General features: G+C 44.9%; 1 protein-coding gene across 2 annotated transcripts in view; it reads left to right on the forward strand.

Annotated features, from left to right (window-relative positions):
• NME7 (NME/NM23 family member 7) overlaps positions 1 to 24100 on the forward strand; it is a 634381-nt gene that overhangs the window by 577754 nt on the left and 32527 nt on the right. For both annotated transcript variants that reach the window (XM_078658324.1, XM_078658323.1), the window contains exon 11: positions 638 to 745. In XM_078658324.1, coding sequence (XP_078514450.1) covers positions 638 to 745 — 108 coding nt within the window. The remainder of the gene's footprint in view (positions 1 to 637; positions 746 to 24100) is intronic.

Consider the following 24100-nt stretch of genomic DNA (forward strand, 5'->3'; position numbering starts at 1 on the left):
TGGGAAATCTCTGTGCGGGAACATTTCGGTTCCTAAGTGTGGTAGTTAATGTGTGCGATTGAAAGTGTTTTCGACTACCTAACAACCAGCAACCAAGCACCTGTTTCATCCTGATAAGGGCTCATCAGCCAGGTATAGCTTGATTCAAGTGGTGCAGTGAGCACAGGACTCGCATCTGGGCCTACCCTTGCCAGTTAGGGCGGTACATCAAACAAAACCGTTCCTAGGTTGCTTGTTTTCTGGTTCAGTGAGGACCTGGCCTGGCAGTTTGGGTTGGACTGTTTCTAAGAGGAGCACAGTCAAGGCTGATTTGCATATGGTTGGGTGACCACAGAAGTACTATGGTGAGCAAAAGAATGATGGGTTGGGATGCTACCCTGAACAATTACCAGTGGTTAGATATACTGCAAGCATTCCTCCCATCCCCTTTTGTGTGTTTGATGTTCTGCCCTAAGAGGCAGGTGCATGTCCAGACATGGGTCCCATGCTCACTATGCTACTGGAGCCAACATTGTAAGTGTAATACAGTTCAAACAAACATGGAACACTTTTCTATAGAAAAATATGTGAACTGCATAGGAGTTTTGTCAATCCCATAAAAGAATTTACTATATATATGTATACATTTATTTTATAGGAAATAGCTCGCCACCTGCGGCCTAAAACCCTGCGTGCTCGCTACGGAAAAAGCAAAGTTCGAAATGCTGTTCACTGTACAGATCTACCTGAAGATGGGCTTTTGGAGGTAAAGAAAATATTTTTGTTAGAATTCATTACAGTTATTTGAAGACATATATTTTTTCTGAGATGTTCGTGAACATTTTGTTAAGGTGTGAATCTGAGCCTAGCCATAAATACCTATTTCAAATTTTACAATTGCTCCTTTATACCATCTGCACAGATGTAATTATTTTAAAGAGGTTTTTCACACATATGTATGCGGCTGTTGAAGAGCTTTCTGGGTCTGCCGTAGATTTTCATTGCTGTATTTGCTGCACTCTCTTACTTATAATTTTACATTCGATGCATACTTTGTAAATTCTAATAAACATGTCTAACCACAGAGTCCTCACCTTTAGAATATTTCCCAGACTGGATACATACGTTTTCACAGCAGAGCTCCCACACGCCACTAGGTGGTGCAGTGTGGCTCTGCATTGGCCTTGTTCCATGTAGGAAGAGATGGAGCAGAGCTGCATATAAGCACCACCTCTGACTGTTGACATCAATTCATTTTGTTAAAATGATAATAAAACCGGTTTAAAACCTGTTTTAATTTTCTTGTACCGAGTCTTGGTGGCAGGGCCAAGGTGATGACAGGCTGGAGGGGGTAGGGGTTGAGCACTGCCTTCACCGTGCATGTGGGTTTGGCCGGCCATCACAGACTGGCCAACCCCACATGCACAGTGAAGCTCTCTCCAACCCCAGCTGCATTGCCAGTTTAGAGAGCTCAGGCACAGGCTCCCAGCCTGTCTGGCAGCGCGGATCATCGGCATTCAGGCCGATCCTGAAGCTGCTCTCATGTATGAGAGCAGGTTCACGATTGGCCGCAGGGCAGTCTGGGAGCTGTGCCTGCTTGCAGTGTAGAGGACAGTAGCAGAAGTGTGTGATCCTGGAGGGCGGCAGGGAAGTTCTTCTTTATTTTATTTTTATTTGCCTCCGTTGTCCCCTCCCTTCCTCTTTCCCTGACACGAGACGCCCCTGACTGAAATATATGTTTTTTATGGGTCTTGCAGCAAGAATGTTTACCATGGAATTCAATGTCTAACCAGTCTGTGCCTCCCAGTGTAAGGGTGACGTAATGGATATTTAGGGGACTATTGGACAATATATTTAAATTAAATATATACACCCAGTGATTGAAACTGTTGCTTTCATTACCAGATATCCGTAATCGACTTTCACAACTGGCACGCTCGCTGCAACATGGATACGGTGTAACGTCCTGATAATTCTGCTAATCACCAGGGCATTACTTACCACATCCTTTCTCAGGACCCATAAAGACACCACACTTCACAATACTTACCTAAGAAAGGAATAAACACCAACAACAGACTAAAGCTATAAGGCCATTGCCGAGGAGCACGCAAATAATCACAACGCACACCTCTCCACCTCCGAGAGGATTCGGAAATCACAACGCACACCTCTCCACCTCCGAGAGAATTAGGAAATCACAACGCACACGTCTCCACCTTCGAGGGGATTCGGAAATCACAACGCATACCTCCCCATACAAGAGGATTCGGAATAGCAGCAATCACAACGCACACCTCTCCACCTCCGAGAGGATTCGCAACTCACAACGCACACCTCCCATACGAGCGGATTCGGAATTCGCAGCGCAAGTTCCTAACAATAACTCGTGTAAAATAATTAGAATTTATACTTCCCTAGATGGGAGCGGAATAACTCTCCTTCTACTATTACCTGCAGGAAGGGAAACCTACCATCCATCCGATGCGACAGCACTTGGATCAGAAAGGTCCCAACCTCCCATCCCAAGGAACACAAACAAATTATTATATGCTCTGGGGTTTCTTTATTACACAATGATAGAATGACAAAAGAAAGAAATAACTAATATGTCACTATCGGCCTTCTTCACAATAACACCTAAGCAATTGCTAAATGCAATCAGTAAGACACATATAAAACTTATATGTATATAAATGTATAGAGCCTGAAAATAAAAGGGATAGTTAGGCAAAGACAGTCAGAATATAAGAATTAGTGGAACACCTCACCAAGTTTCTACACATCTTGCTTCTAGAGAGGGCCCGTCTCTCCGGTCTAATCAGGACTCTGCTCCACGATCACAGCTGCACGTCTGCAACGTGATGTATCACCAAACTGCCAGGATACCAGTCTACCAGACTACCAGAGATCAGAGCTCAGACACCTCCTTTAGTACAAAATGGGAGCGTTAGTCGAAGCTTCTAGCAAGCCTCGCCTCCTTTTCCCATCAGATTCCGTACCACTCCGTGCCAAGGACACAGCAACGGCTGGCCAGGCGTCTGTTATGACTTCGGCATAGAGTGAGCACATTCCTCCGACAAGAACCGGTCCTCTCTGGTTGAAGAAGGGTGAACAACAAGTAGAAAGTAAAACATAGCCTCTCACCCAGAGAGGCTCAGAAAATGGCGACAGCTAAGAAAATGGAGTCGCTCAAGCATAGGCCTCTATTCCCGCAAAAGAGCAAAGTTAGTATGCAAGAAGGCAGAAGATCATGCCAAAGCCAATAGGAAAGCCCTGCCATTAAGCAAGATAAAGTCAGAAACAGAAAGGACATTGCCAAGCCCTACTTTATAACTAATTTGTGTTACACAGGCCTGCACAGCACTATATTATAACAAAGTATACTGAGGTGGTAGTGAGCAACGGTCATAATCGACCCGATTATTCATAAAAATATATCGGTCTCTACATACGGGGAAATCACAGCACTGGACTGTTAAATCCTCCCTTCCATCGGGAATCCCTAGTTCATTTCCCTGTATTGTCCCTCCCTTCCTCTTTCAATGCATATTCTTCTTGGTTAGGCAGAGCACTCTGGCTCTGCTTGGTAAGAGAAATCAGTGAAGATAGAATACAGGAGAAGAACATGGTTAATCCGTGGTTAAGGGATCGCCATCAGCGTAAATCCCAGGTAAACCCAGCCCATCGAGCCCAACAAACCAAAGAAAATTTCAGCGACTTCTCCTTACCTGCTTTCTGAAGTAGCCAGATCCACACGACAGAGGAGACAGACGCCGCTCTACTGCTCTGGGCTTCCACGGGGATCGCGGGCTTCCTGCAGTGAGTCCCAGACCACAGATCCAACCCCGGAGATGCCTTCCCCGAGCTGCGCTATCGGACCCGAGGTCCAGCGGGGCCCTGCTTCCTGTGTGGGCGCTGCAGCTGGATCGATCGTCGGACCGACTCTCCTTGTGGGGCCCGACTCGCCGAGGCGGATGCCCGCACTGGGATGAACCATCGCGGTGGGAGCCGCCCACGGCCCGGGACACAGGAGAGGGATCCGGGACTCGCCGACATCGCGCCCAGGACAGAGGAGAGGGATCCGTGACTCGACCACTGCAACTCCGCAGGCTGCACTCGGAGGCTCTCCTCCCTCTACCCAGACTCTAACATGGTAAGGGTGTGCACGCTACATGGGACAGCCTGACTGCTGCAGCAGTAGCTGTGCCACCTCGTAGAGAGGTCCTTCCAGAGGTCTGACGCTCGTCCACGACCTCCACTCCACCTGAAATTTTCCCCGCTTTGTAATACCCCAGGCTGCATCCGGAGGCCCCCCTTCCTTCCCTCAGACTTTCCCGGCTTCTGGTGACACTCCTATCGCCTGGCAATCACGGCGGCAGCAGCCCGCAGTAACAGTGGCTGCGCCCTCTCGTGAAGAGGTCCAACTGTCGTCCCGACCTCCACTCTCCCTGACTTTTCACCTCTTTTGAGACCCGCAGGCTGCAACCGGAGGCTCTCCTCCCAGCCCCAAGACTATCCCTGCATCTTGTTTCACCTGATTGCATAGCGGGCACCCATTTTGTTGGACTTTGGGGTTGTTTTGGTGGTGGTTTGGCAACCATAAGCACCAGGTACTGCCAGACATGGAAACAGAAATGGGTTTGCTGTGTACTGCTGAGCATGGAAATGAAAGAGTGGGGAGTGTCACGGCCATCTTGGAGTGTGTTCTTCCTATATATCACTCTCATGGCCTGCTTTCTTTACATCATTTCCTCATTGCTGATGGCGAATATCTCCTATATGGCCTTTTTTCAAACGGCCTACCCGAACTAACCGGCTGTAACAATCTACAAAAAACCTGTTGCTTCTTGGGACCTCCTCACCTACAACCCAGCCAATTTGTTATCCAGGTCTCCCCGAATGTGCCCAACCCTTGCCAACATGGTTGGTCCTGGTCTGACTGCCTCTGTGGCAAATTCATACACCCTGGTTTATCCCCCTAAACTCTCCAAAACAGCTACAAAAGCCTTCAAACACCTCACCCTGAAAAAAACCATCCAGAGTCACTGATCTCTGACCTGCGTTTCTGTGTGGACAACGGCACAGTCATCAACAACCTCGTTTTCTACTCCCGAAGAATCCCCTCTTGGCGCAATATTTTTTCACTCCTCCTCAATGTACGCTCCACAAAGAACATTCCTTACGGCACTAAGATCACAATAGCGCCCTCGGCCACCCTGCAAGCTGACCTCACCATCACCCTCTACAAAAACGGTATTGTATTGACCCAAGCCTCAACTAAAAACCTCAATAAATTTGCAGATCTCTTTACCATCCTCCGAAACCATGTGCATGACAACGGGAAGGCGACCATCACCCGTCCTGACGATCCTCTGACCCTCGTGCCCAACCTGACTACCCTCCCACAATCCACCTCTCTAAGAGGCTCCAACACAGTTCCTCCTAACCCCCCCAGCTCATCTACCGGCCTTGACACGGGGAAGGCGACCAACACCCGTCCTGACGATCCTCTGACCCTCCTGCCCATCATGACTAACTTCCCAAAAGCCACCTTGCTAAGATCCCCCAACACAGTTCCTCCTACCCCCCCAGCCCATCTACCGGCCTTGCTTACACTACCACACCGAGACCTCGGGTCTCCTCCCCTCTATCTTCCCACACGGTCTCCACGGTTTCCAACACAACACACCCTAATCCCCTCAGTCCTCCTACCAGCCTCCTCAACGCAATCGACCAGAGACCCTTGATCTCCTCCCTTCATGCTCCCCACTCTGACTCCACGGTTTCCAACACAGCACACCCTAACCCCCTCAGCCCTCCTACCAGCCCCCTCAACGCAATTGACCCGAGGCCCTTGGTCTCCTCCCTTCATGCTCCCCACTCGGACCCTAAGACCAGTACGCCTCCTACGACTTTTGTTGATGCTGGTCAAACTAGCCCCGCTAACACTCAATCCACCCCCTCTATGACCCCTAACACAGTCAATCCTAACCCTCCAAGCATCTCTACCGCACCCCCCCCTTACACGAATATCAATACTCTACACTCCAGAGACTGAAGAACTGGGATTTCAAGTACCCAGCGGCGCCAGGGACACGCCCAAAGTCCTCTGGGTTCCCTTGCCTTGGTATACAGAGACACGGAATACTTCTAGGTGGCGTCAGAGATCAAATTTGTTAGCTGCAGCTAGTAGCAGAAATCCCAGTAATGCAACACGATGTACAACTCAAGAAACTGCTCAATTTTACTAAGGCGAGACATCCCTATTTATACACAAAAAGGTACATTTAAAATGCACGCCCCTGCACCAAAATTCAACCAATAGAAAATACATGACATCACACAGCATCATATAGTAAACCTCATTTTACAGTGTCCCAACCCACAAGTTAATATTTAGGCATATCTAAATAATAATCTGTAAGGCCCGGACAAACCCTTAATTGAAAGCGTAACCCATCTAATGAAGAAACAGTAAAGAAAAGTAGTTTCAGATAATGTGCAAGATAACAGAAACGTAAAGAAACTTAAAAGTTAGCAAATGTCTTGAATGGTGATTGGGAAAGTGGATAACGATCTTGCAGGGAAATTGACTTGGCAGGGTCAATTCCAGGTGAAAGGCCAGCTTCTGAAATTAACTCCAGTGCACGAAGGAAACCTTAGTTAATGTACACATGACCCACAAAAGGTCAGACTGCTTCTGAGGCCTACGTAAAAGGCAACACCAGATGGCAGTCACGACGCATGGCAAAAACCCATGTTTAGAAAAGAAAGTCGTGCACTTTAAAAGCACGCAAAATCACAGAACCTCAGACCCTCCTTTTGCCATTACGTAGGCAATAGCCTAAACTCATGTCAATCTGAATCTAGGTCTATATCTATTCTCATCAGGTCATCAAGGTGTTGCTGTAACATCATCTTATTATCCTTCACTTCTCTCGGGACTGGTCTTCTCACACAGATCGTAGCACAAAGACTACAAATGGCGGGACCACATTGGATGCATAAACAACACGAGAAAAGGATAGCTAACGCCACACCAAGGAACATCAGAATATTCCATCCCCATTTGGACAGCAATTCCCATAACCATCCCATCAACAACCAGTCTCCTTCGTCCACATGAATAGACTCAGAGATCTTATGTAGTCTAGAGATGGCTTGGTACACTGTCGGGGCATTATCTGGTATGAAAACGCAGCAGCTAGATCTAATCAATTTGCATACCCCACCTCTATCTGCAAGTATAATATCTAAAACAAAACGGTTCTGTAATGTCATAAGGCGATCCGCTTGAAGCTCAGCTGTAATATTGCTAAGGGCACCTGCAGTCTCATTAATAGTGGCCTCAACCACTCTCGTAAGCTGACGAATATTCCTACTATTAGCCATAGGACCCCAAAAGGGTAGGAAAACCTTAAAGAAGTCTCCAGCTTCCTGTGCGACAGTATCTTTCGCATCGATTACACCTCTACCATATCTTGTCTTATGTTAATCGGAAACAGCACTGTATGTAGGGGGAAGCAAAAATGCCATGTAACATGTGCCGGAAAAATCAGATGGCAACCATGTGTATGCTCTATCGTGACAAACAAAATACGTGCCTTTAGCTGGCACGAACGGAGGAGATTTCTGGGACGTATAAACGTATGTGTGAACACACACACTCTTACCAAGCTGAGCTCTCGGATTCTGACCATTACCTTGCAAACAAAGATGACCTCGGTGGGGTACAATCCAAATAGGGGGAGACCTTCGTTGCCTTTCTTTCTCCGTCAAGCTAACACTATATGTCGTCTTATTCTAACCGACATATGCTCGTACCTCATCTCTAGGGATAGCGTTATACGCATCGATATCTCTAATCATATCGACTATTCCCCGTATCAAAGCATTCTTGCTCACGTTATCGTTAACAAAACGCACTGGAGAGGCTTCGTTCACATAGATAAACATCGATTGGAGTGCCCAAACTGACCCATTAGGTGAAAAAGGCAAAACCAAATATGGCATTCCCTTATCTGTAGTATGTGGCATAAGACCACACACCCAACAATTCTTGGTATTTATAACTAGCTGATGCTGATGCAACATCTGTATAAACAAATTATTCACAAATTCTGATCTTCGTGTCTGTTCATGTTCAGGTAACGTATGAAACTCATGTGGAGAAACAGTAGAAAAAGAAAGAGTAGGTTGGGAGGTAGATGCAAGTGGCAATTGTGTGACATAAAAAATCCAACCCACACAAGCTAACGTAATATTCACAAGCATAAGGAAACACATTATTAAAAAACATTTTCTACGAACCAATATACATATTCAGTTTTTAGACTCCACTTTCCTAACACATTTTTCAGTCTCAAGAAACTCCATCCTCTAACGTGCTGCTCTCGGAAATTTTCCTTCTTCACTTAAGTGTGCGCCAAGATCGCACTAACGACCTTGAACCACAGACCTTGTGTCAATACGTGGCTCACCCCTAAAGAACTTCCTACCGTGACCCTGCAGCTGAGTCCGGATGGTGATTCGAAAAAGGAAAAAGCAAAAAAAAGTTTCTTGATCTGCCAAAGTGTAAATTCACTATCTAAAAAATTCCAGTTTCAACTTTATTTGTCCATATGTACAGTCTTTCGCGGTCTTAGATCGTAGCGTTCTTTATTAGGTACAGTTGGATCCTTAAATAAAAGTTCCGGATTGGTGGTGTCAATCTTTAGATGAGGAGGCACAGCAGCTTGCAGAACATCATCATCCTCGCGTTCTGACCGTGTCCATGTCAAATGAGCATCACTAAATGGAACAAATCTAAGAGTTTTTTCACGTTCAGAATCGGCTATACCTCCCCTCACCCACTTGTCATTTGGTAAGGGCAATGGAACTTTTTTACAGTGGGTGGCATGCACCCAGTTCTTCTTGCCAGCTACTCTAACAGCAGTTCGAGTCACTAACAAAACTAAATGCGGTCCAGTCCTCCTCGGCTCCAAATTCTTTGTTCATTGAAAATTCTTCGTGAGAATATAATCGCCGGGTTGAATTGTGTGTCCTGGATCCGCAGTTGCTGTCGGTAGACTGTCATAGACCTGTTGGTGGAGAACACGTAATTTAGCAGTCAAGTCATGTAAGTAATCCACCAACATAGGGTACTCAATACTGCTGTATTCTTTAGGACGAGGCACACCCCCAAACATTCGCAGGACGACCAAACACAATTTCATACGGACTAAGTCCCACTCGAGAATGCACAGTCGTCTTTGTTGACAAAAGAGCCAACGGCAAGGCATCCGGCCATGTAAGACCAGTGCTTGCTTGTACCGTAGCTAATTTCAGCTTCAAGGTACCATTGTAACATTCAACAAGTCCAGCAGACTGGGGGTGATTCGCTGCATGGAACTTTTAATTTATTCCCAATCCAGCACACACTTTCTTCATGATTTGACCCACAAATTCACTCCCATTGTCCGACCATACAATTCTCGGCAAACCATACCTAGGGAAGTACTCTTTGACCAAAATTTGGCTGTAGACAAGGCAGTATTATCCTTTAGGGGGTAGCCCTCTATCCATCTGGAAAAGGCACAAACAACCACAAGGACATACTTCAAATTATTGCATCTCTCCATGTGAATGTAGTCTAACTGTATCACTTCTAACGGATACGTTGGAGGAGCAAAATGACCAGCTGGAGTTGGAGTTCCCTTACCAGGATTATACTTCAGACAAATCATACAATGTTTCACCACGTTCTCTGCACATTTCGGAATTCCAGCATTCTGCCAAACTGGAGCCAACAACTTGCATATTCCCTTCGAACTTATGTGAGCCATTCCATGAGCCATTGTAACCACTGGGAGCACATACGCATCTGGCAACAGCCATCGCTGGTGTTCTGACAACTCAACCCAACAACCTGTCGAATCCAACATACCCGTAGTCTCTCTCCAAACACTCACTTCTTTCTCATTCGCTTCAGCCTGAATCATTTTCACACTTTCTATTGTGTCTTCACACATTCCACCAGCCATAACCCAATTAGCTGGGCCTGCAACATACATACGGATCATCATGTCTTTCGCCGTTTCCTTCGCAACTTCATCTGCAAACGCATTCCCTCGACCAACATCGTCCACAACTTTCTTTTGCGCACTACACTTCATAATTGCAATCTGCTTTGGGAGAGTGAGAGATTCCAAAAGTTCATTCACCAACTGCCCATGCTGTATTTTTGTCCCATGCGAAGTAAGGAACCCACGCTCTCTCCATAAACGCCCAAAACTATGGGCAACACCAAACGCATACTGGCTATCGGTGTAAACATTCACTCACTTTCCTTCTGACAACACACACGCTCTCGTCAGTGCAATCAACTCTGCTGCTTGGGCAGAATTCTGTGGTATGCGTGCTGTCTCAACAACTGTATGTAAAGTTGTAATAGCATACGCTGCAGTCGTTTCACCATTCGGAAGCTTAAAACACGAACCATCTACCCATAGGGTACCATCAACATCTGTAAGGGGAGTATCCCTTAGATCGACTCTAGCTTTCGTTTCTTCCTCTGTACGAAGAAAACAATCATGCTGTTCTTGCACATCCGTCTCTGTAAAGATCGGCAATAATGTAGCTGGATTTAACACATTACATCTTCTAATGTGAACATGGCTAGCAATCAATGTCAACTCGTAACCTGACAGACGTGCACTAGTAAGGTGCTGTGTCTTAGTCCTGTTCAATAAGGTATCCACTGCATGTGGGACCATCACAATCAACGTATTATCCAATACCAAACCAGCAGACTGTCGAATAGAAACAGCCGCTGCAGCTGTAGCTCTCAGACAACTCGGCAGCGCCTTAGCAACTGGGTCTAACGTTGCTGAAAAATACGCGCATGGACGCTGCTTGTCCCCAAATGGTTGTGTCAACACTGACAACGCACAACCTTCTCTCTCGTGCACGAACAACGTGAAAGGCTTATTATAGTCTGGAGTACCCAGCACAGGAGCCGAACACAATGCATCGCGTAGTTCAGAAAAACTTTTCTGACATTCGTCAGACCAAGGAAGAGGATGCGGAGTATCTTTCAGAGTCAATGCCAACAGAGGTTTCGCTAGCAAGGAAAAATTGGGGATCCACTGTCTACAATATGATGTAATACCTAAAAAGGCACGCACTTCTCTCTGTGTGGATGGTACATTCATTTGCGCAATCGCTTGAATTCGTTCTGGGGTCAACCTCCTTCGACAAGAGATGACCTAAGTAGGTCACTTCTTGACGACAATATTGCAACTTTGAAGGTGACACTTTATGATGAAGGTCAGACAAATACCGCAACAAAGAAAGAGTAGCCTCTTTACAAATCTTTTCATCATCAGCAGTAACCAACAAATCATCAACGTACTGAATAAGAGTAGCACCAACAGGTAACACAAAACCGTCAAGCTGAGTTTTCAACGCCTGACTATAGATGGAGGGACTTTCACAATAACCTTGGGGAGCTCTCTTAAACCGGAAGCTTCGGCCTCCTAATGAGAAGCCAAAAATATGCCTACTCTCCTCAGCAATAGGAATACTGAAGAAAGCATTCTTCAAATCGATGACAGAAAACCAAGCTGCCGAAGCAGGAATCAAAGTCAACAAAGCAGTGATATCAGGTACCACAGGAAACTGTGGCACGACTATCTTATTTACCTCTCGAAGGTCGATCACAAACCGTTACACAGGTGGCTGAGAAGCATCAGTACGTTTAAGGATAGGCAAAACAGGACTGTTACACACATTACCTCTCGTTTCTTCAACTACACCCTTCTCAACCAAATCATAAATGATCGCCAAAAGAACTCTCTCGCCATCACTCGAGATCTTGTATTGGGGAATACGAGGCAGCCTAGCATTCGACTTAAGAGTAACAACATACGGAGGAATCAGCAAAAGACCAACATCATTTGGACCTGTAGCCCAAAGTGTATCAGGAAGCGAACGCAATTCCAGTGGCAAACAATCCTTAGACAAATACATTGGGGAAATCACTTTCTTACCAAGGGTAAGTTGTACTCCTGAAGGAGAACAATGCAATGTCGCATACAATCTTTTCAGCAAGTCCAAACCCAACAGATTCTCACCACAACCAGTCGTTAAAATAAGTGGAGCTTCCAATTCACAAGGGCCAATGGAAAAGGACAAAGGGCTAGAAACCGGATTACGAACTGGGGCGCCTGAAAATCCTACTGAAACATTGGTCAAGCCAGACAAAGGTGCGCCAGGAAGTTTAGAGTGCATAATAGAACTCTTCATTTCACCAGTATCCAAAAGAAAAGGTTCTACCACACCTGATGTAATCACTTCAACATAAGGTCCACTCTGGTCTACTGGAACTGACACTACTCCCTCTCTTTGTCCTTGGCGGTCCTAGTTATCATTATAACCAGAACTCTCACCTTCGACATAGTAATCCTCAACATAATACTGGGAAGACTGACCACTCGGAACATTCTGTCTGTCAAAATAATTTGCAGAATTCTGTAGGAAAGAGGAACACTCATTCTGAGGGATCACACCACGTCCCCTACCCCTAGGAGCTTGCTGAAAACTACCATGACCTCTCTGACCAGATACACCATTCGCACGCTGTAACAAAGCCGGGCAACTATTCTTGTAATGACCTTCCTCTCTGCAATAAGCACACTGATTAGGGCCAGGAAAGAATCGCGGAGCATAGGGCTCAGGCTTCTGTAACAATCTCTGAAATTGTGGAGGCTGCTGAAACTGAGGCTGATTCTGACGAGGCGGATAAGCTTGCTGCAAAAGAACTTTCGTCTTTAACTCTTTAGTTTTCTTCTCCACTTTATCCTTCTCATCTTTATCCCTATTCTCGTAATATTGTGCAGTAGCCAATATCTGGGCCGACGAAGAGACAGCCCATGAACTCTCAGAGTCCTTTAACTTATTAGAAAATTCGGGAAGCAAATTAAAGACAAATGTATCCACAAACAACCTTTGACCACCTTCTGTACTCATATCCTGACCACTATGATCAATAAACGTCTCTTCAAACCTAGTGAAGAAATCAGATACACTCTCGTCTCTCTTCTGTTTACATGCTGCTAACTTATCCCAATTTACTCGTAAAGCAGGCATCATCGTTTTCATCAGATTATTAATTCTACCTGGTAATTCTGAAACTAGAGGTTCAGGTTTAACACCTCCCTCCTGTCTACCATCTGCGGCAACAATATTCGCCCAGGTATCACCTAATTCAGCAGCATGATTCTCATGACGAATCTTCGCCCACAAAGATTGAGGGACTACATTACCCATCAACATATCGATGTCAGCTAAATTCATAATACACGCTTCAACTGTCTGGGACAACTCCTTGTAATAACCAGCAGGATTCTTACGAGGGTCAGGTAAGGTCTGCTTAAGAGCCAAGACCTCTGCTCTCTTCCAAGGAACATGTACCCATATTCGTTGAAAATGCGGCAGAATAACTGGATTAGCGTTTGGGTCCCCTTCCTTCCAAATTGGGGGAACTTCTCTCATTGGATACTATCGCGCTTTTCTTCTAACAGAAGAATCAGGTTCGTACAATGTCTGAAGCGGAAGGCTAGATCTAAAAGCCAGTATCGTCTCTACGGCATCTGTAATATCAGATTCTACTATCATCCCTTTAGCAAAATCCGACTGAACATCAAGTCGTTCCTGCGGGATCAAACCCAAATCATTATCTTCCCATTCATGATGCAAAAACATACACATCACATTAAAAACATACCTTTGCTTAGGCGGCTCCCACTGAAAGAAAACATCCATAGCCGCTGGCAAACTATACCTTGAGGCATTGATAATCCATTTACGAGCCAACAAATCCAACACTGTCCGTTCTTCAGAACTAGGAAGCTGACTACGACTCTCTTTACGTTCCGAAACAGGGGTCATATTCAGTGACCCAAACAATGGTGACAACAAATTAGAAACCGTTTCTGTCATTCGTTTTCGAACAGAAGGAGAAGAAGCAGACATAAGAACAGGAGAATAAGTATTTTGAGGCAAAGAAGGTTCAAGGGACAAGAACAGTAGAAATCAAAGATGCAGAAGCAGAAGGCAAAGGAGTTTGAGGCAAAGCTGGTAGCAAAGCTGGCGACCCTAGAATGGGTTGCGCAGGAGGAGGCAAAACCATCTGTGGAGCACCTGGTGGCTGAACAACAGCAGGAGGTTGAACAACAAAGGGTGGAACAACCTGGGGTAATAGAGGCGCAGTAGCACCCTGCACATAGGGAGGAGGCAATCTCAGTAAATGAGAGATCAAAGGATCTTTTTCAGGGTCTTCCATCACTTTCGGAGGAGAAGACGGCAAGGCCGGATAACATTTATCTATGGCCATGCAACGCTGTCTATCTAAAACTTCACTCGCACGCTCTTCTCCATCTTCCTTAAACTGTCTAGCAGCTTGTAGTACTGACATATTCTTATCTTTCCTATCTCTCTTTGCTTGTTTAATTTCTCTCTGTTTGGCTTCCTTACGCCAAAGGCGGAAAGAGTCAAACATTGCCGGACGGGCTTTCTTCTTAAATAGCTTAACTTCTAAATTGTCTAAAATCTCTGTTTCAAAACTACAATGTGGGGGCCATTGCAAAACACCATCCTTTTTAGTGTAGTGGACCCATACTTCATTATAAGTAATGGGACCCACCCCGTGTTTAGAAAAGAGCTCATACGTCGGAGTTCCAACCGGAGGTATCGGACATGAATCCTCCAATCGGGAATCCCTGTTACTACCACAAACAAACCAATTACCAAATTTACCAATACCAGGCATCTTGCTCACTAGTCTGGTTTCAAACTTCAAAGGGAATCAATAAATGATACACTCGTAAATATACAAGCCCTTCGGCTTTGGGTACTGCAGCAACCAAATCAAAACCAAGGAACCAGACAAAGTCGTGGGAGCGACCCACTTATACTTAACCAAATATCTGTCACGCCACCAGAAGACCGTCTATCGTCTCGCTTTACAAACATCAATTGGAGGGTCCAAGACAAGGCTACAGTCACGGCAGCAGTCCTTCGTAGCTGTTGGAAAGCGGGAAGCCTCGCAGAAAAGACCTTCGGTCCACGTCGACATGCAGGGGTCGATGAAGTGGGGGCCCTCCTCCAGAGTTTCCTCACGTGGCTCCTCGCAATCTTCGAGCTTGGACCGGTACCACTGAAGTCGTCCCACGTTGGCCGCGCCAACTGAAGAACTGGGATTTCAAGTACCCAGCGGCGCCAGGGACACGCCCAAAGTCCTCTGGGTTCCCTTGCCTTTTTATACAGAGACACGGAATACTTCCAGGTGGCGTCAGAGATCAAATTTATTAGCTGCAGCTAGTAGCAGAAATCCCAGTAATACAACACGATGTACAACTCAAGAAACTGCTCAATTTTACTAAGGCGAGACATCCCTATTTATACACAAAAAGGTACATTTAAAATGCACGCCCCTGCACCAAAATTCAACCAATAGAAAATACATGACATCACACAGCATCATATAGTAAAGCTAATTTTACAGTGTCCCAACCCACAAGTTAATATTTAGGCATATCTAAATAATAATCTGTAAGGCCCGGACAAACCCTTAAATGAAAGCGTAACCCATGAAATGAAGAAACAGTAAAGAAAAGTAGTTTCAGATAATGTGCAAGATAACAGAAACATAAAGAAACTTAAAAGTTAACAAATGTCTTGAATGGTGATTGGGAAAGTGGATAACGATCTTGCAGGGAAATTGGCTTGGCAGGGTCAATTCCAGGTGAAAGGCCAGCTTCTGAAATTAACTCCAGTGCACGAAGGAAACCTTAGTTAATGTACACATGACCCACAAAAGGTCAGACTGCTTTGCTCGCAGACTAACTTCTGAGTCCTACGTAAAAGGCAACACCAGATGGCAGTCACGACGCATGGCAAAAACCCATGTTTAGAAAAGAAAGTCGTGCACTTTAAAAGCACGCAAAATCACAGAACCTCAAGCCACCACAATAATTCAGAGGATCCACTTCTCCATCCTGGATCTAACGAACCTCCCTCACCTCGCCGAACTCTCCTTCGTTAGCCTCAAGCCTCAGCTGAATTCCACTTCCCCTCCTATCCCAGAGCGCCCCAAACACCCACTACCGACATCCTTGAGGCGTTTTTGCCCTCGTAAGCACCCTAGCTACCTATCAGAGGAGGAAACCTTTTGCTCTCGCCCTCTCCTACAACCCATCCCCCGTCGCAACAAATCCACTAGACCTCACTGATAAGGAAATCCTTTACATTCTCCAGGACCATAAAGCAGCCCCAGTCACTCCTTGTCTATCAGACGTGAGTGCTGAACATCCCATCCGCACGGTTGCTATCAACCCCTGCAGATCAGCTCCCCTCCGTAACAGAAGGGTGATCAGAAGCAATCTAGCGCTTGTACACCTGTCTGCCCCGACACCACCTCCCTCCCCTCCTTGACTGGTCTCTTAATTAACTGCCGATCAGCAGTAAAGCATGCCGCCGATGTTGCTGCTCTCATTCTGAACAATAACTCAGACTTAGCTATTCTAACAGAATCATGGCCTAATGATTCCTCATCCCCATGCCTAGACCTCTTAGTCCCCCCCAACTACATCATTGCTAGGCTAGACAGACAACATAACAAGAAAGGTGGTGGCATCGCCTGCATCTATCGCTCTAACCTCCTTGTCACAGAGCTTCTGGCGGATACTACCGATTCCTGCGAATACCTAGCAACTCTCAATCTGCTGTAAAACCACCCAACTGCGCAACCTGCACATCTTTTACCATCCCCCATGCATGAACGACCCCTTCACTGACCACCTCATGGAAATTCTCACAGCAAAGAGTTCCTCCAACACCAAAGACATTTTCCTCGGAGATTTCAACCTGCACTGGAACGATCTCAAAGATCCTCATGTGAACGCCATTAAAGACCTCCTGACCGATCAAGCCCTGACCCAAGCTTGTTCACTTCCAACTCATTCGAGAGGGGCCACACTTGACTGGATCATCTCTAAGGAGGCAACCGTCAAGCTTATCTCTATAGACCCCTGTGACAGGTCTGACCACCATGCCATCGCCTTCCTTCTACCTGGCACCCACAAGATAAGGACACCACAGCCGCTTCTTCCTAAACGCTGGGTCAGAGACACTAAGAACCTGGACCGCAAGGAACTTGAGGTCCGCTGCAAATTGGACCCCCCCACATATCACATCGGTCAGTGACCTCAATGATCACTACTATGCAACTATGTCGAACATTCTGGATGACCTAGCCCCTCTTAAACTAAAAAGATCTCAAGTCAAAGATAGAAACCCATGGTTCACTGGTTCTCTCAACAATGAGAGGAGATCCCTCGGACAAGCCGAAAGAATCTGGAGACAGCACCCCTCAGCCGCTCATCTAAAACTTCTCCGCCATGCCAGAAATACATACAAGAACATCCTCAACTCAAAAAAAGAGTTCTTCAGAGCGGAACTAGGAAATGCCCAGAACAGATCAGGCAAACTCTTTGAGCTGGTCAAACACCAATCGAACAAATTGGCCAAAACATCGAAAGAAAACCCCAAGTCTCTCATCTCATCCGAGGAATTCTCCTCGTTTTTCGCAAACAAAATCAAAACCTTAGGTAACAAACTCAGTTCTGCCTCACTCTCTTAACCGTCCCCTGACTTTCCGCCTCCTCCCCCACTGCCTCTACAGTCCTTACCTAAGAATCAAGCACACTGGACCGATTTCTCTTTCTACTACGAAGACTCTGTCGCCAAAATCCTTTCCACCTTAAACCCTAACAACCATTTCAACGACCCGCTCCCCTCAAACTGTCTTGCGACCGCCGCCCAATCCATTATTCCTAGCTGGACTGCGATAATCAACGCCTCTCTACGGCAGGGATCAATCCCTGACTCTCTGAAAGCAGGCCAAGTCCTTCCCATTCTGAAAAAGCCGTCGCTGGATCCAGCCTCCCCAGATAATTTCAGACCCATTTCCAACAATCCTCTCTTGGCTAAAGTGCTGGAGAAGAGTGTGCAACTGCAGCTAAGTCACCACATCAACAACTTCCACCTACTTGATGACTGCCAATTTGGTTTCCGACCTGGACACAGCACTGAAACCACCATGCTCCACATCGTCGATGATGCCCTTCAAGCCCTTAACCAAGACAAAACCTGTCTCCTAATCCTCCTAGATCTATCCTCGGCCTTCGTCACGGTCAACTACGGGATGCTTCTTGAAAGCCTCAAATTTAGGATGGGATTAGATGGCCCTGTCCTTGACTGGTTTAGTTCCTTCCTCCAAAACCGCTCTCAGAGATTCCTAATCAACGGTAACCTGTCCGCTCCCTCCTTGGTCACGGTGGGAGTCCCTCAAGGATCAACGTTGTCCCCCACCCTTTTCAACCTCTATCTAGAACCCTTTGCTGAAGTCCTTCACACCGCAAATATCTCCTACCATATGTACGCCGACGACACTCAGATTTACATAAAAATCTCATCTCTTGAGGAGATTCTCTCCCTGAATGAGGCCCTGAAGCTGACCGTCCAATGGCTCTCCTCCAACCAACTCAAACTCAATGCAAAGAAAACTGAGTTCCTCCTAATTTCCCCGCCTAAAAGCAACTCGGAGATTCAGTCATGGATTAAAGCCATCACAGCCTTAAACTGCCCCCCGGCCATTGTGGACTCGGCCAAATCTCTGGGAATTACCTTGATTACAACCTAAACATGCAAGACCACATTAACTCAATGGCCAAATCTGCCAGATTCCACCTGAGCTACCTATGGAAACTGAAACTCTTTCTTGACGCTCCCGACTTAAAACTTGCAGTCCAAGCACTAGTTATTTCTAGGCTGGAATATGGATGTTCCACCCTCTCAGGTTTACCCAAGATCTCCTTAGCACCCTTAAAAGCCTGTCTCAATGCAGCAGCCAGACTACTTACCGGCACAAGGAAATTTGATCACATCACTCCTCACCTGAAAGCGTAGAACTGGCTTAATCTCGAGGCCTGAATTCACCTCAAGCTGGCATGCATCACGCACAAGGCCCTACACTCGTACTCCCCTGTGTATCTTGCACAGAAACTGGTGATATCTGGAGGAAGCAGAAACTCACGATCGGCCAGTTCCCTCCTACTACCAGCCTGCATGCTTTCGGAAACCAAAAACCTATAATCGGGCGTTCACTGGGGCTGCACCAAGAATATGGAACTCCTTCCCACCCGCCATTAGAAGAATCCCCTCTCTGGCACGCTTCAAAAAGGAGGCTAAATCCTTCCTCTTGGGTAAATTCCTTGGCTAAACCCCATCCCACAACCACCTCAGAGACTATTGCCTTCCTCATTCGACCTCGCCCCACCAAGAAACCGGGGGGTCCTCAGCGACTGTAATATTGACTATCCGTGTATGCTCTCATCGCTTTTATGCAGCACCCTCCTCCATAATGTACAGTATATTCTTGTGATATCATGTCTATTGTATGACTCTTTGACTATGTAAAGCGCTCTGATACCCTAACCGGTCAAGTCCGCGCTCAATAAACACCAAAATAAAATCAAATAGAGACACGGACGATGTAGGGAAATACATAATCAAAAGAGAGAAAATGTGAGGTAACCAGAAATAAAATTACAGTGAGGTAGGTAGAGAGCAATAGTTAGAGTGATAATTATGATTTCAGAGTGAGGTAGAGAGAGCTAAACATAGGAACATTGGAATGTAGAGTGAGGAAGAGGGGTGTGGTATACTGAGGGGTGAGTTAGAGGTAGGGGCAGAGAGAGGAAGAAGGTGATAGAAAGATATCATAGAGGTAGTTAAAGGAGAAGCATGAGTTAGAGAGAAGGGCAAGGATTTAGTGATTGAGGAGGTAGACAGATGAGATACAATAAGCCAGAGATATGAGGTACTGAAAGGTGAAGGAGACTGAGAGATACAGACAGAGAGAGGCAAGGTAGACAGAGGGAGGTATGCATAAGTTAGAGAGAGGTAGACAGAAGACTATAGAGAGGTAAATGGTAGTTGGAAGATGGGGAGAGAGACGTTATAGATGAGAGGTAGGTGTGGTAGAGAAAGAGGTAAATATAAAAGTAGAAAATGGTGAAGCAGGGATAGATGGGAGGGACTAAATCTGAGGTAGATGGAGGCAAAGAGAGAGGAAGGTTGAGATTGAGAAAAACACAGAAGTGAGAGAGAGTCTTTTACTGTCACTTTACCAAGGACCCATTGGAAGGTGTGGACTCTGGGCAATTGCCCTGTTAGCCTATGCCTTAACACCTGTCTGCTAGATTTGTAGATTACCACCGTATACATCTCCTATTATTATGCTCAGCAAAGCAAATCTCTTCAATGAAATGCGTGTGTGCATTCTAGCAGAGCTAAGGTACCACCACAGGTATTCTTCAAATGTGCTCCTATCAGAGATATTTGCACAGTAGCTACATATGCACCACTTTTTCCCCGAGGCAATGTACTAGAGGATCCTAAGGAACATCTGTACATATATCTCTGGCTTTCCAATGCTGCTTTGTATACATCCAGTACAGGACAGATGCGATAGGTCCTCATTGCACACGGCAGGTAATGTTGATGTGTCTTCAAGTGCAAATCGTTTTTTGCACCCGATTGTCACAGTGTTTATCTCCGCACATGGAGACATTTTTGCATTTAAAATTATGCGGTCAGTAATATTTAAGATGTGAAGTTATAGCATTTTCTGAAATATTTTATTTTATTCAGACTTACAGCTTTACAGTAAAGAGCACTAGACAATCAATACATTTACGAATCACATTCTGGAAGGAAGAAAAGGTTTAAGAAACAAAACTAATGTAAAAAGTGTCACAATCAAGAAATGCATTTTAAAAAACGAGTCCATACTTTATAAAGTGTATCCAGCATGTCCAAACTCCGATGATACCAATAATCTTGCTGGGGAACATTTATCATTTTTGCATACCAATCTTGAAATGCAGGTGCCCTAGGTGATTTCTATTGAGAGGTAATATTTGAATGACCACTCAACATAATAGCAAATACAAATATTTACTTTGAACTTCTAGAATCAAGAATGCCAACAATTATGATTTTAGGGGTTGGAGTTAGTCCAAGACCTAAGCCATGCTCACAAATGTGAAAACCTCTGAAAAAAAGGGTAATAGAGATGGGCAGTCTCAAAACATATGTTGCCAACTGCTGTCTTGCTTTTTGGGGCATCTAAGATAATGTCTTAGAATGTGTGGACAGATTTTGTTACACTATACAGGTATATAATATAAAATCCATCTATTAAAAAAGATCATCTGGTGAACATTGGGACCTTTAACCACAGAGCAAGTAAGAGTACTTCTTTTACTTCGTTTGTCATACTCAATCGCTAATCTCGCTTGGTCTGCCGATAAATCTTTTATTTGGTTATATTACCTCAAAAGTTTTATTAGTTGCATATATGAAAAATGGAACCAACTGATATTTGGCAGAAAATTCTAATGCATCCAATTTTTTATACGATCCCCAGCAATTAAATCACCAATATTAATGACAACTTTTTCTTCCCACCAATGAGCTCAAATTGTATTGATTACCTCCAATACATCCTGCAGTGTTACCTGCGTTGTTTCATAATGAGCAGAGGGAATTGTAAATGTGTTATTCTCTATGTTACAATTTTTTATTATATTTCGTAAGATTTTTGTATCGAACTTTGACCTATTTAACGAAACTATGTAAACCAGGAATATGAGTCTTAAATCATTATGAGAAAAAAGGAATTATGATTGGTGGGACTACTTAGATCGGACTACAAGTTACCCACTGTCGAATTTGGATAAAAAATGCAGCTAAACAATATCCATGCAGATCTGTTAGAGCTAAGCAGCTACTTACTTTTAATAGTTTTACATTTTTAATTTATTGGTTGTTAATGGATCAGATAAATTCAGAAATTATACAAAATCATTCAGCAACAAAGCTTTGGTCAGAAAACAGAGAAAAGGTAAAAAGAAGAACACAAATAAGAGAATGGACCATTAACTGAAGGAGGAATGGCCAATTGATGAAAATGGCAAGCGTTCCGCATGCAGAAATAGATTATACACTTTTGCAAATAATGGTTTATAATTCAAATCATAAAATGCACTGGGATCATCCGAAAACCTGACTCCTAAATATTGTTTCCGATTTCTGTTATATTGTGCTCTTAAAGTGATTGGTAATACATCCTTTGTGGCGTTGAATAGCAAAACTTCCATGTTTGATTTAATCATGCAATGACCTTCTTATTTTAAGTAACTTTTAACTTCTTCTAAAGAGTTTAGGAAATGATCAGATTCCCAATATATAAATATAGGTCTACATTATCACCACATCATTTTATACCTACGAAATCTTAAACAATTATTTGTATACTATTATGAGAAACCATAAATATCACCAGGGGTTCGATGAAGAGCGGCAAGAGAACTGGTGACATTAGGAAGCCCTACCTCTCTTTGAGCTTACTAAGCCAGTAAATCTATTATTAACTATGATCTGAGTAGTAGAGATCTTATACAGGGAGGAAAGCTGCCTAATAAGATGGGACCAGCAGCGGGCCCTCCATTAGGGTGGAGGAGTATATGCACCCCTGATGCCAGCGCCGCAAAGGTGAAAAATAAAATGGTAATAAAATTAATTTATTAATTTTATTTTTCCCTTTCCCCCTGCAGCTGTGTTTGGGGATGAAGCCACTGCTGCTGACTGGCAGCAGGGGAGTGATGGTCACTCCATCAATTTAGAGTGTGCCTGTCATTTTGGCCGCCTGTCTTGAGACCGCCAGCCTGACATGCGCAGAGCAGGCACAGAGCCCTATTGCCTACAGGAGCGTCAAGGTAGCCTGCTCCAGCCAATCTTGGAGCTGCTCTCATGCTGCTTAACATTATCAGCAGCATGAGAGCAGGGTCTGGATTGCTGCAGAGACCACCAGCACCAAATGACTGAAGCACAAGGACAACCAGAGGAGGAAGTGAGCCAGCAGACTGGGTAAGTACATTTTTATTTCTTTCCCACTGAAAAGCAGTGCCTTCAGCCTCGCGGTCAACATCAGAACTCTCAGTCGTGGTTCGATATAAACACTGTTTCTAACGAGCCATACCTAACAGCTTTGGCGCTGACCTCATGCTGGTCAGTGCCTCCCACCTCTAAGTAAAGCAAATGCAAGTTAAATTAATGCGTATTTGCAACACTTAAGTCCACATTGAAGAGCACATCACCCGCCTTGTATGTAAACATAATGTATGGTTTACAGTAAAGCTTTGACTGATGACAGCAGCTCGGGATTACTGGGGACACACCTGAATACTTTATTCAGTAAGGTGTGGTTTTTATTGAGATCCATTGCTGGTAGTTTTCATGAAATACTTCAGGAAAAGATATCAGAAATTCTTGACGCAAACAACATGACTGTTCGTTCTTCGGAGGTTGTTTCACAGTTTTCTCTTCAAATATACCTGGTGGCGGAGAAGGGCAGCCTACGTTCTTTGAGGAAAATACCTCCCAGTTTTGGCACTGAAATTGTGTATGCATTTTTCCCATCTGGTCATGGTGTCAAGTTGCTCAGTCAGGACCGGAAAGAAACGCTGCCATTTTAACATGTACACGTTTCTCATGGTGACTTTTAACACACATTCTCCGAGACAACATTGCTTACAAAACCACTTCATAAATACACTATCACGACACCTTGAACATTTCGTACAAGGCCTTGACGCAAATGTTATTTGTTATTTTGTCCAAGAGGTAACATTGCTATCAAAGTGACAATAAACAATATCAGCTCAGCTGCAGCATCGACACAGAAACATGGATGCCATTGTTATAAATACATACCTCCTTGCTCAAATTAAAGGAGCATTCAGCAGTCACTTGCGAGTTCATCACCGTGTTACCGTTTCGGCTCAGCTGGTTCCTGTTTATCCCTCTACGAGGAGGGTTGTCCAACCTGTGACCAAGATGGGGAACTACATACTTTGCCTTCAGGTAAAGGTGAGTTAGATCATCCATTAGAGGATTCTTAGCAGATGCGCACACACCCGAGACAACTAGGTTCGGGAACGCATAGTACTCA

This window comes from Lissotriton helveticus, chromosome 8 (assembly GCF_964261635.1).
Source record: "Lissotriton helveticus chromosome 8, aLisHel1.1, whole genome shotgun sequence".
Lineage (NCBI taxonomy): Eukaryota > Metazoa > Chordata > Amphibia > Caudata > Salamandridae > Lissotriton > Lissotriton helveticus.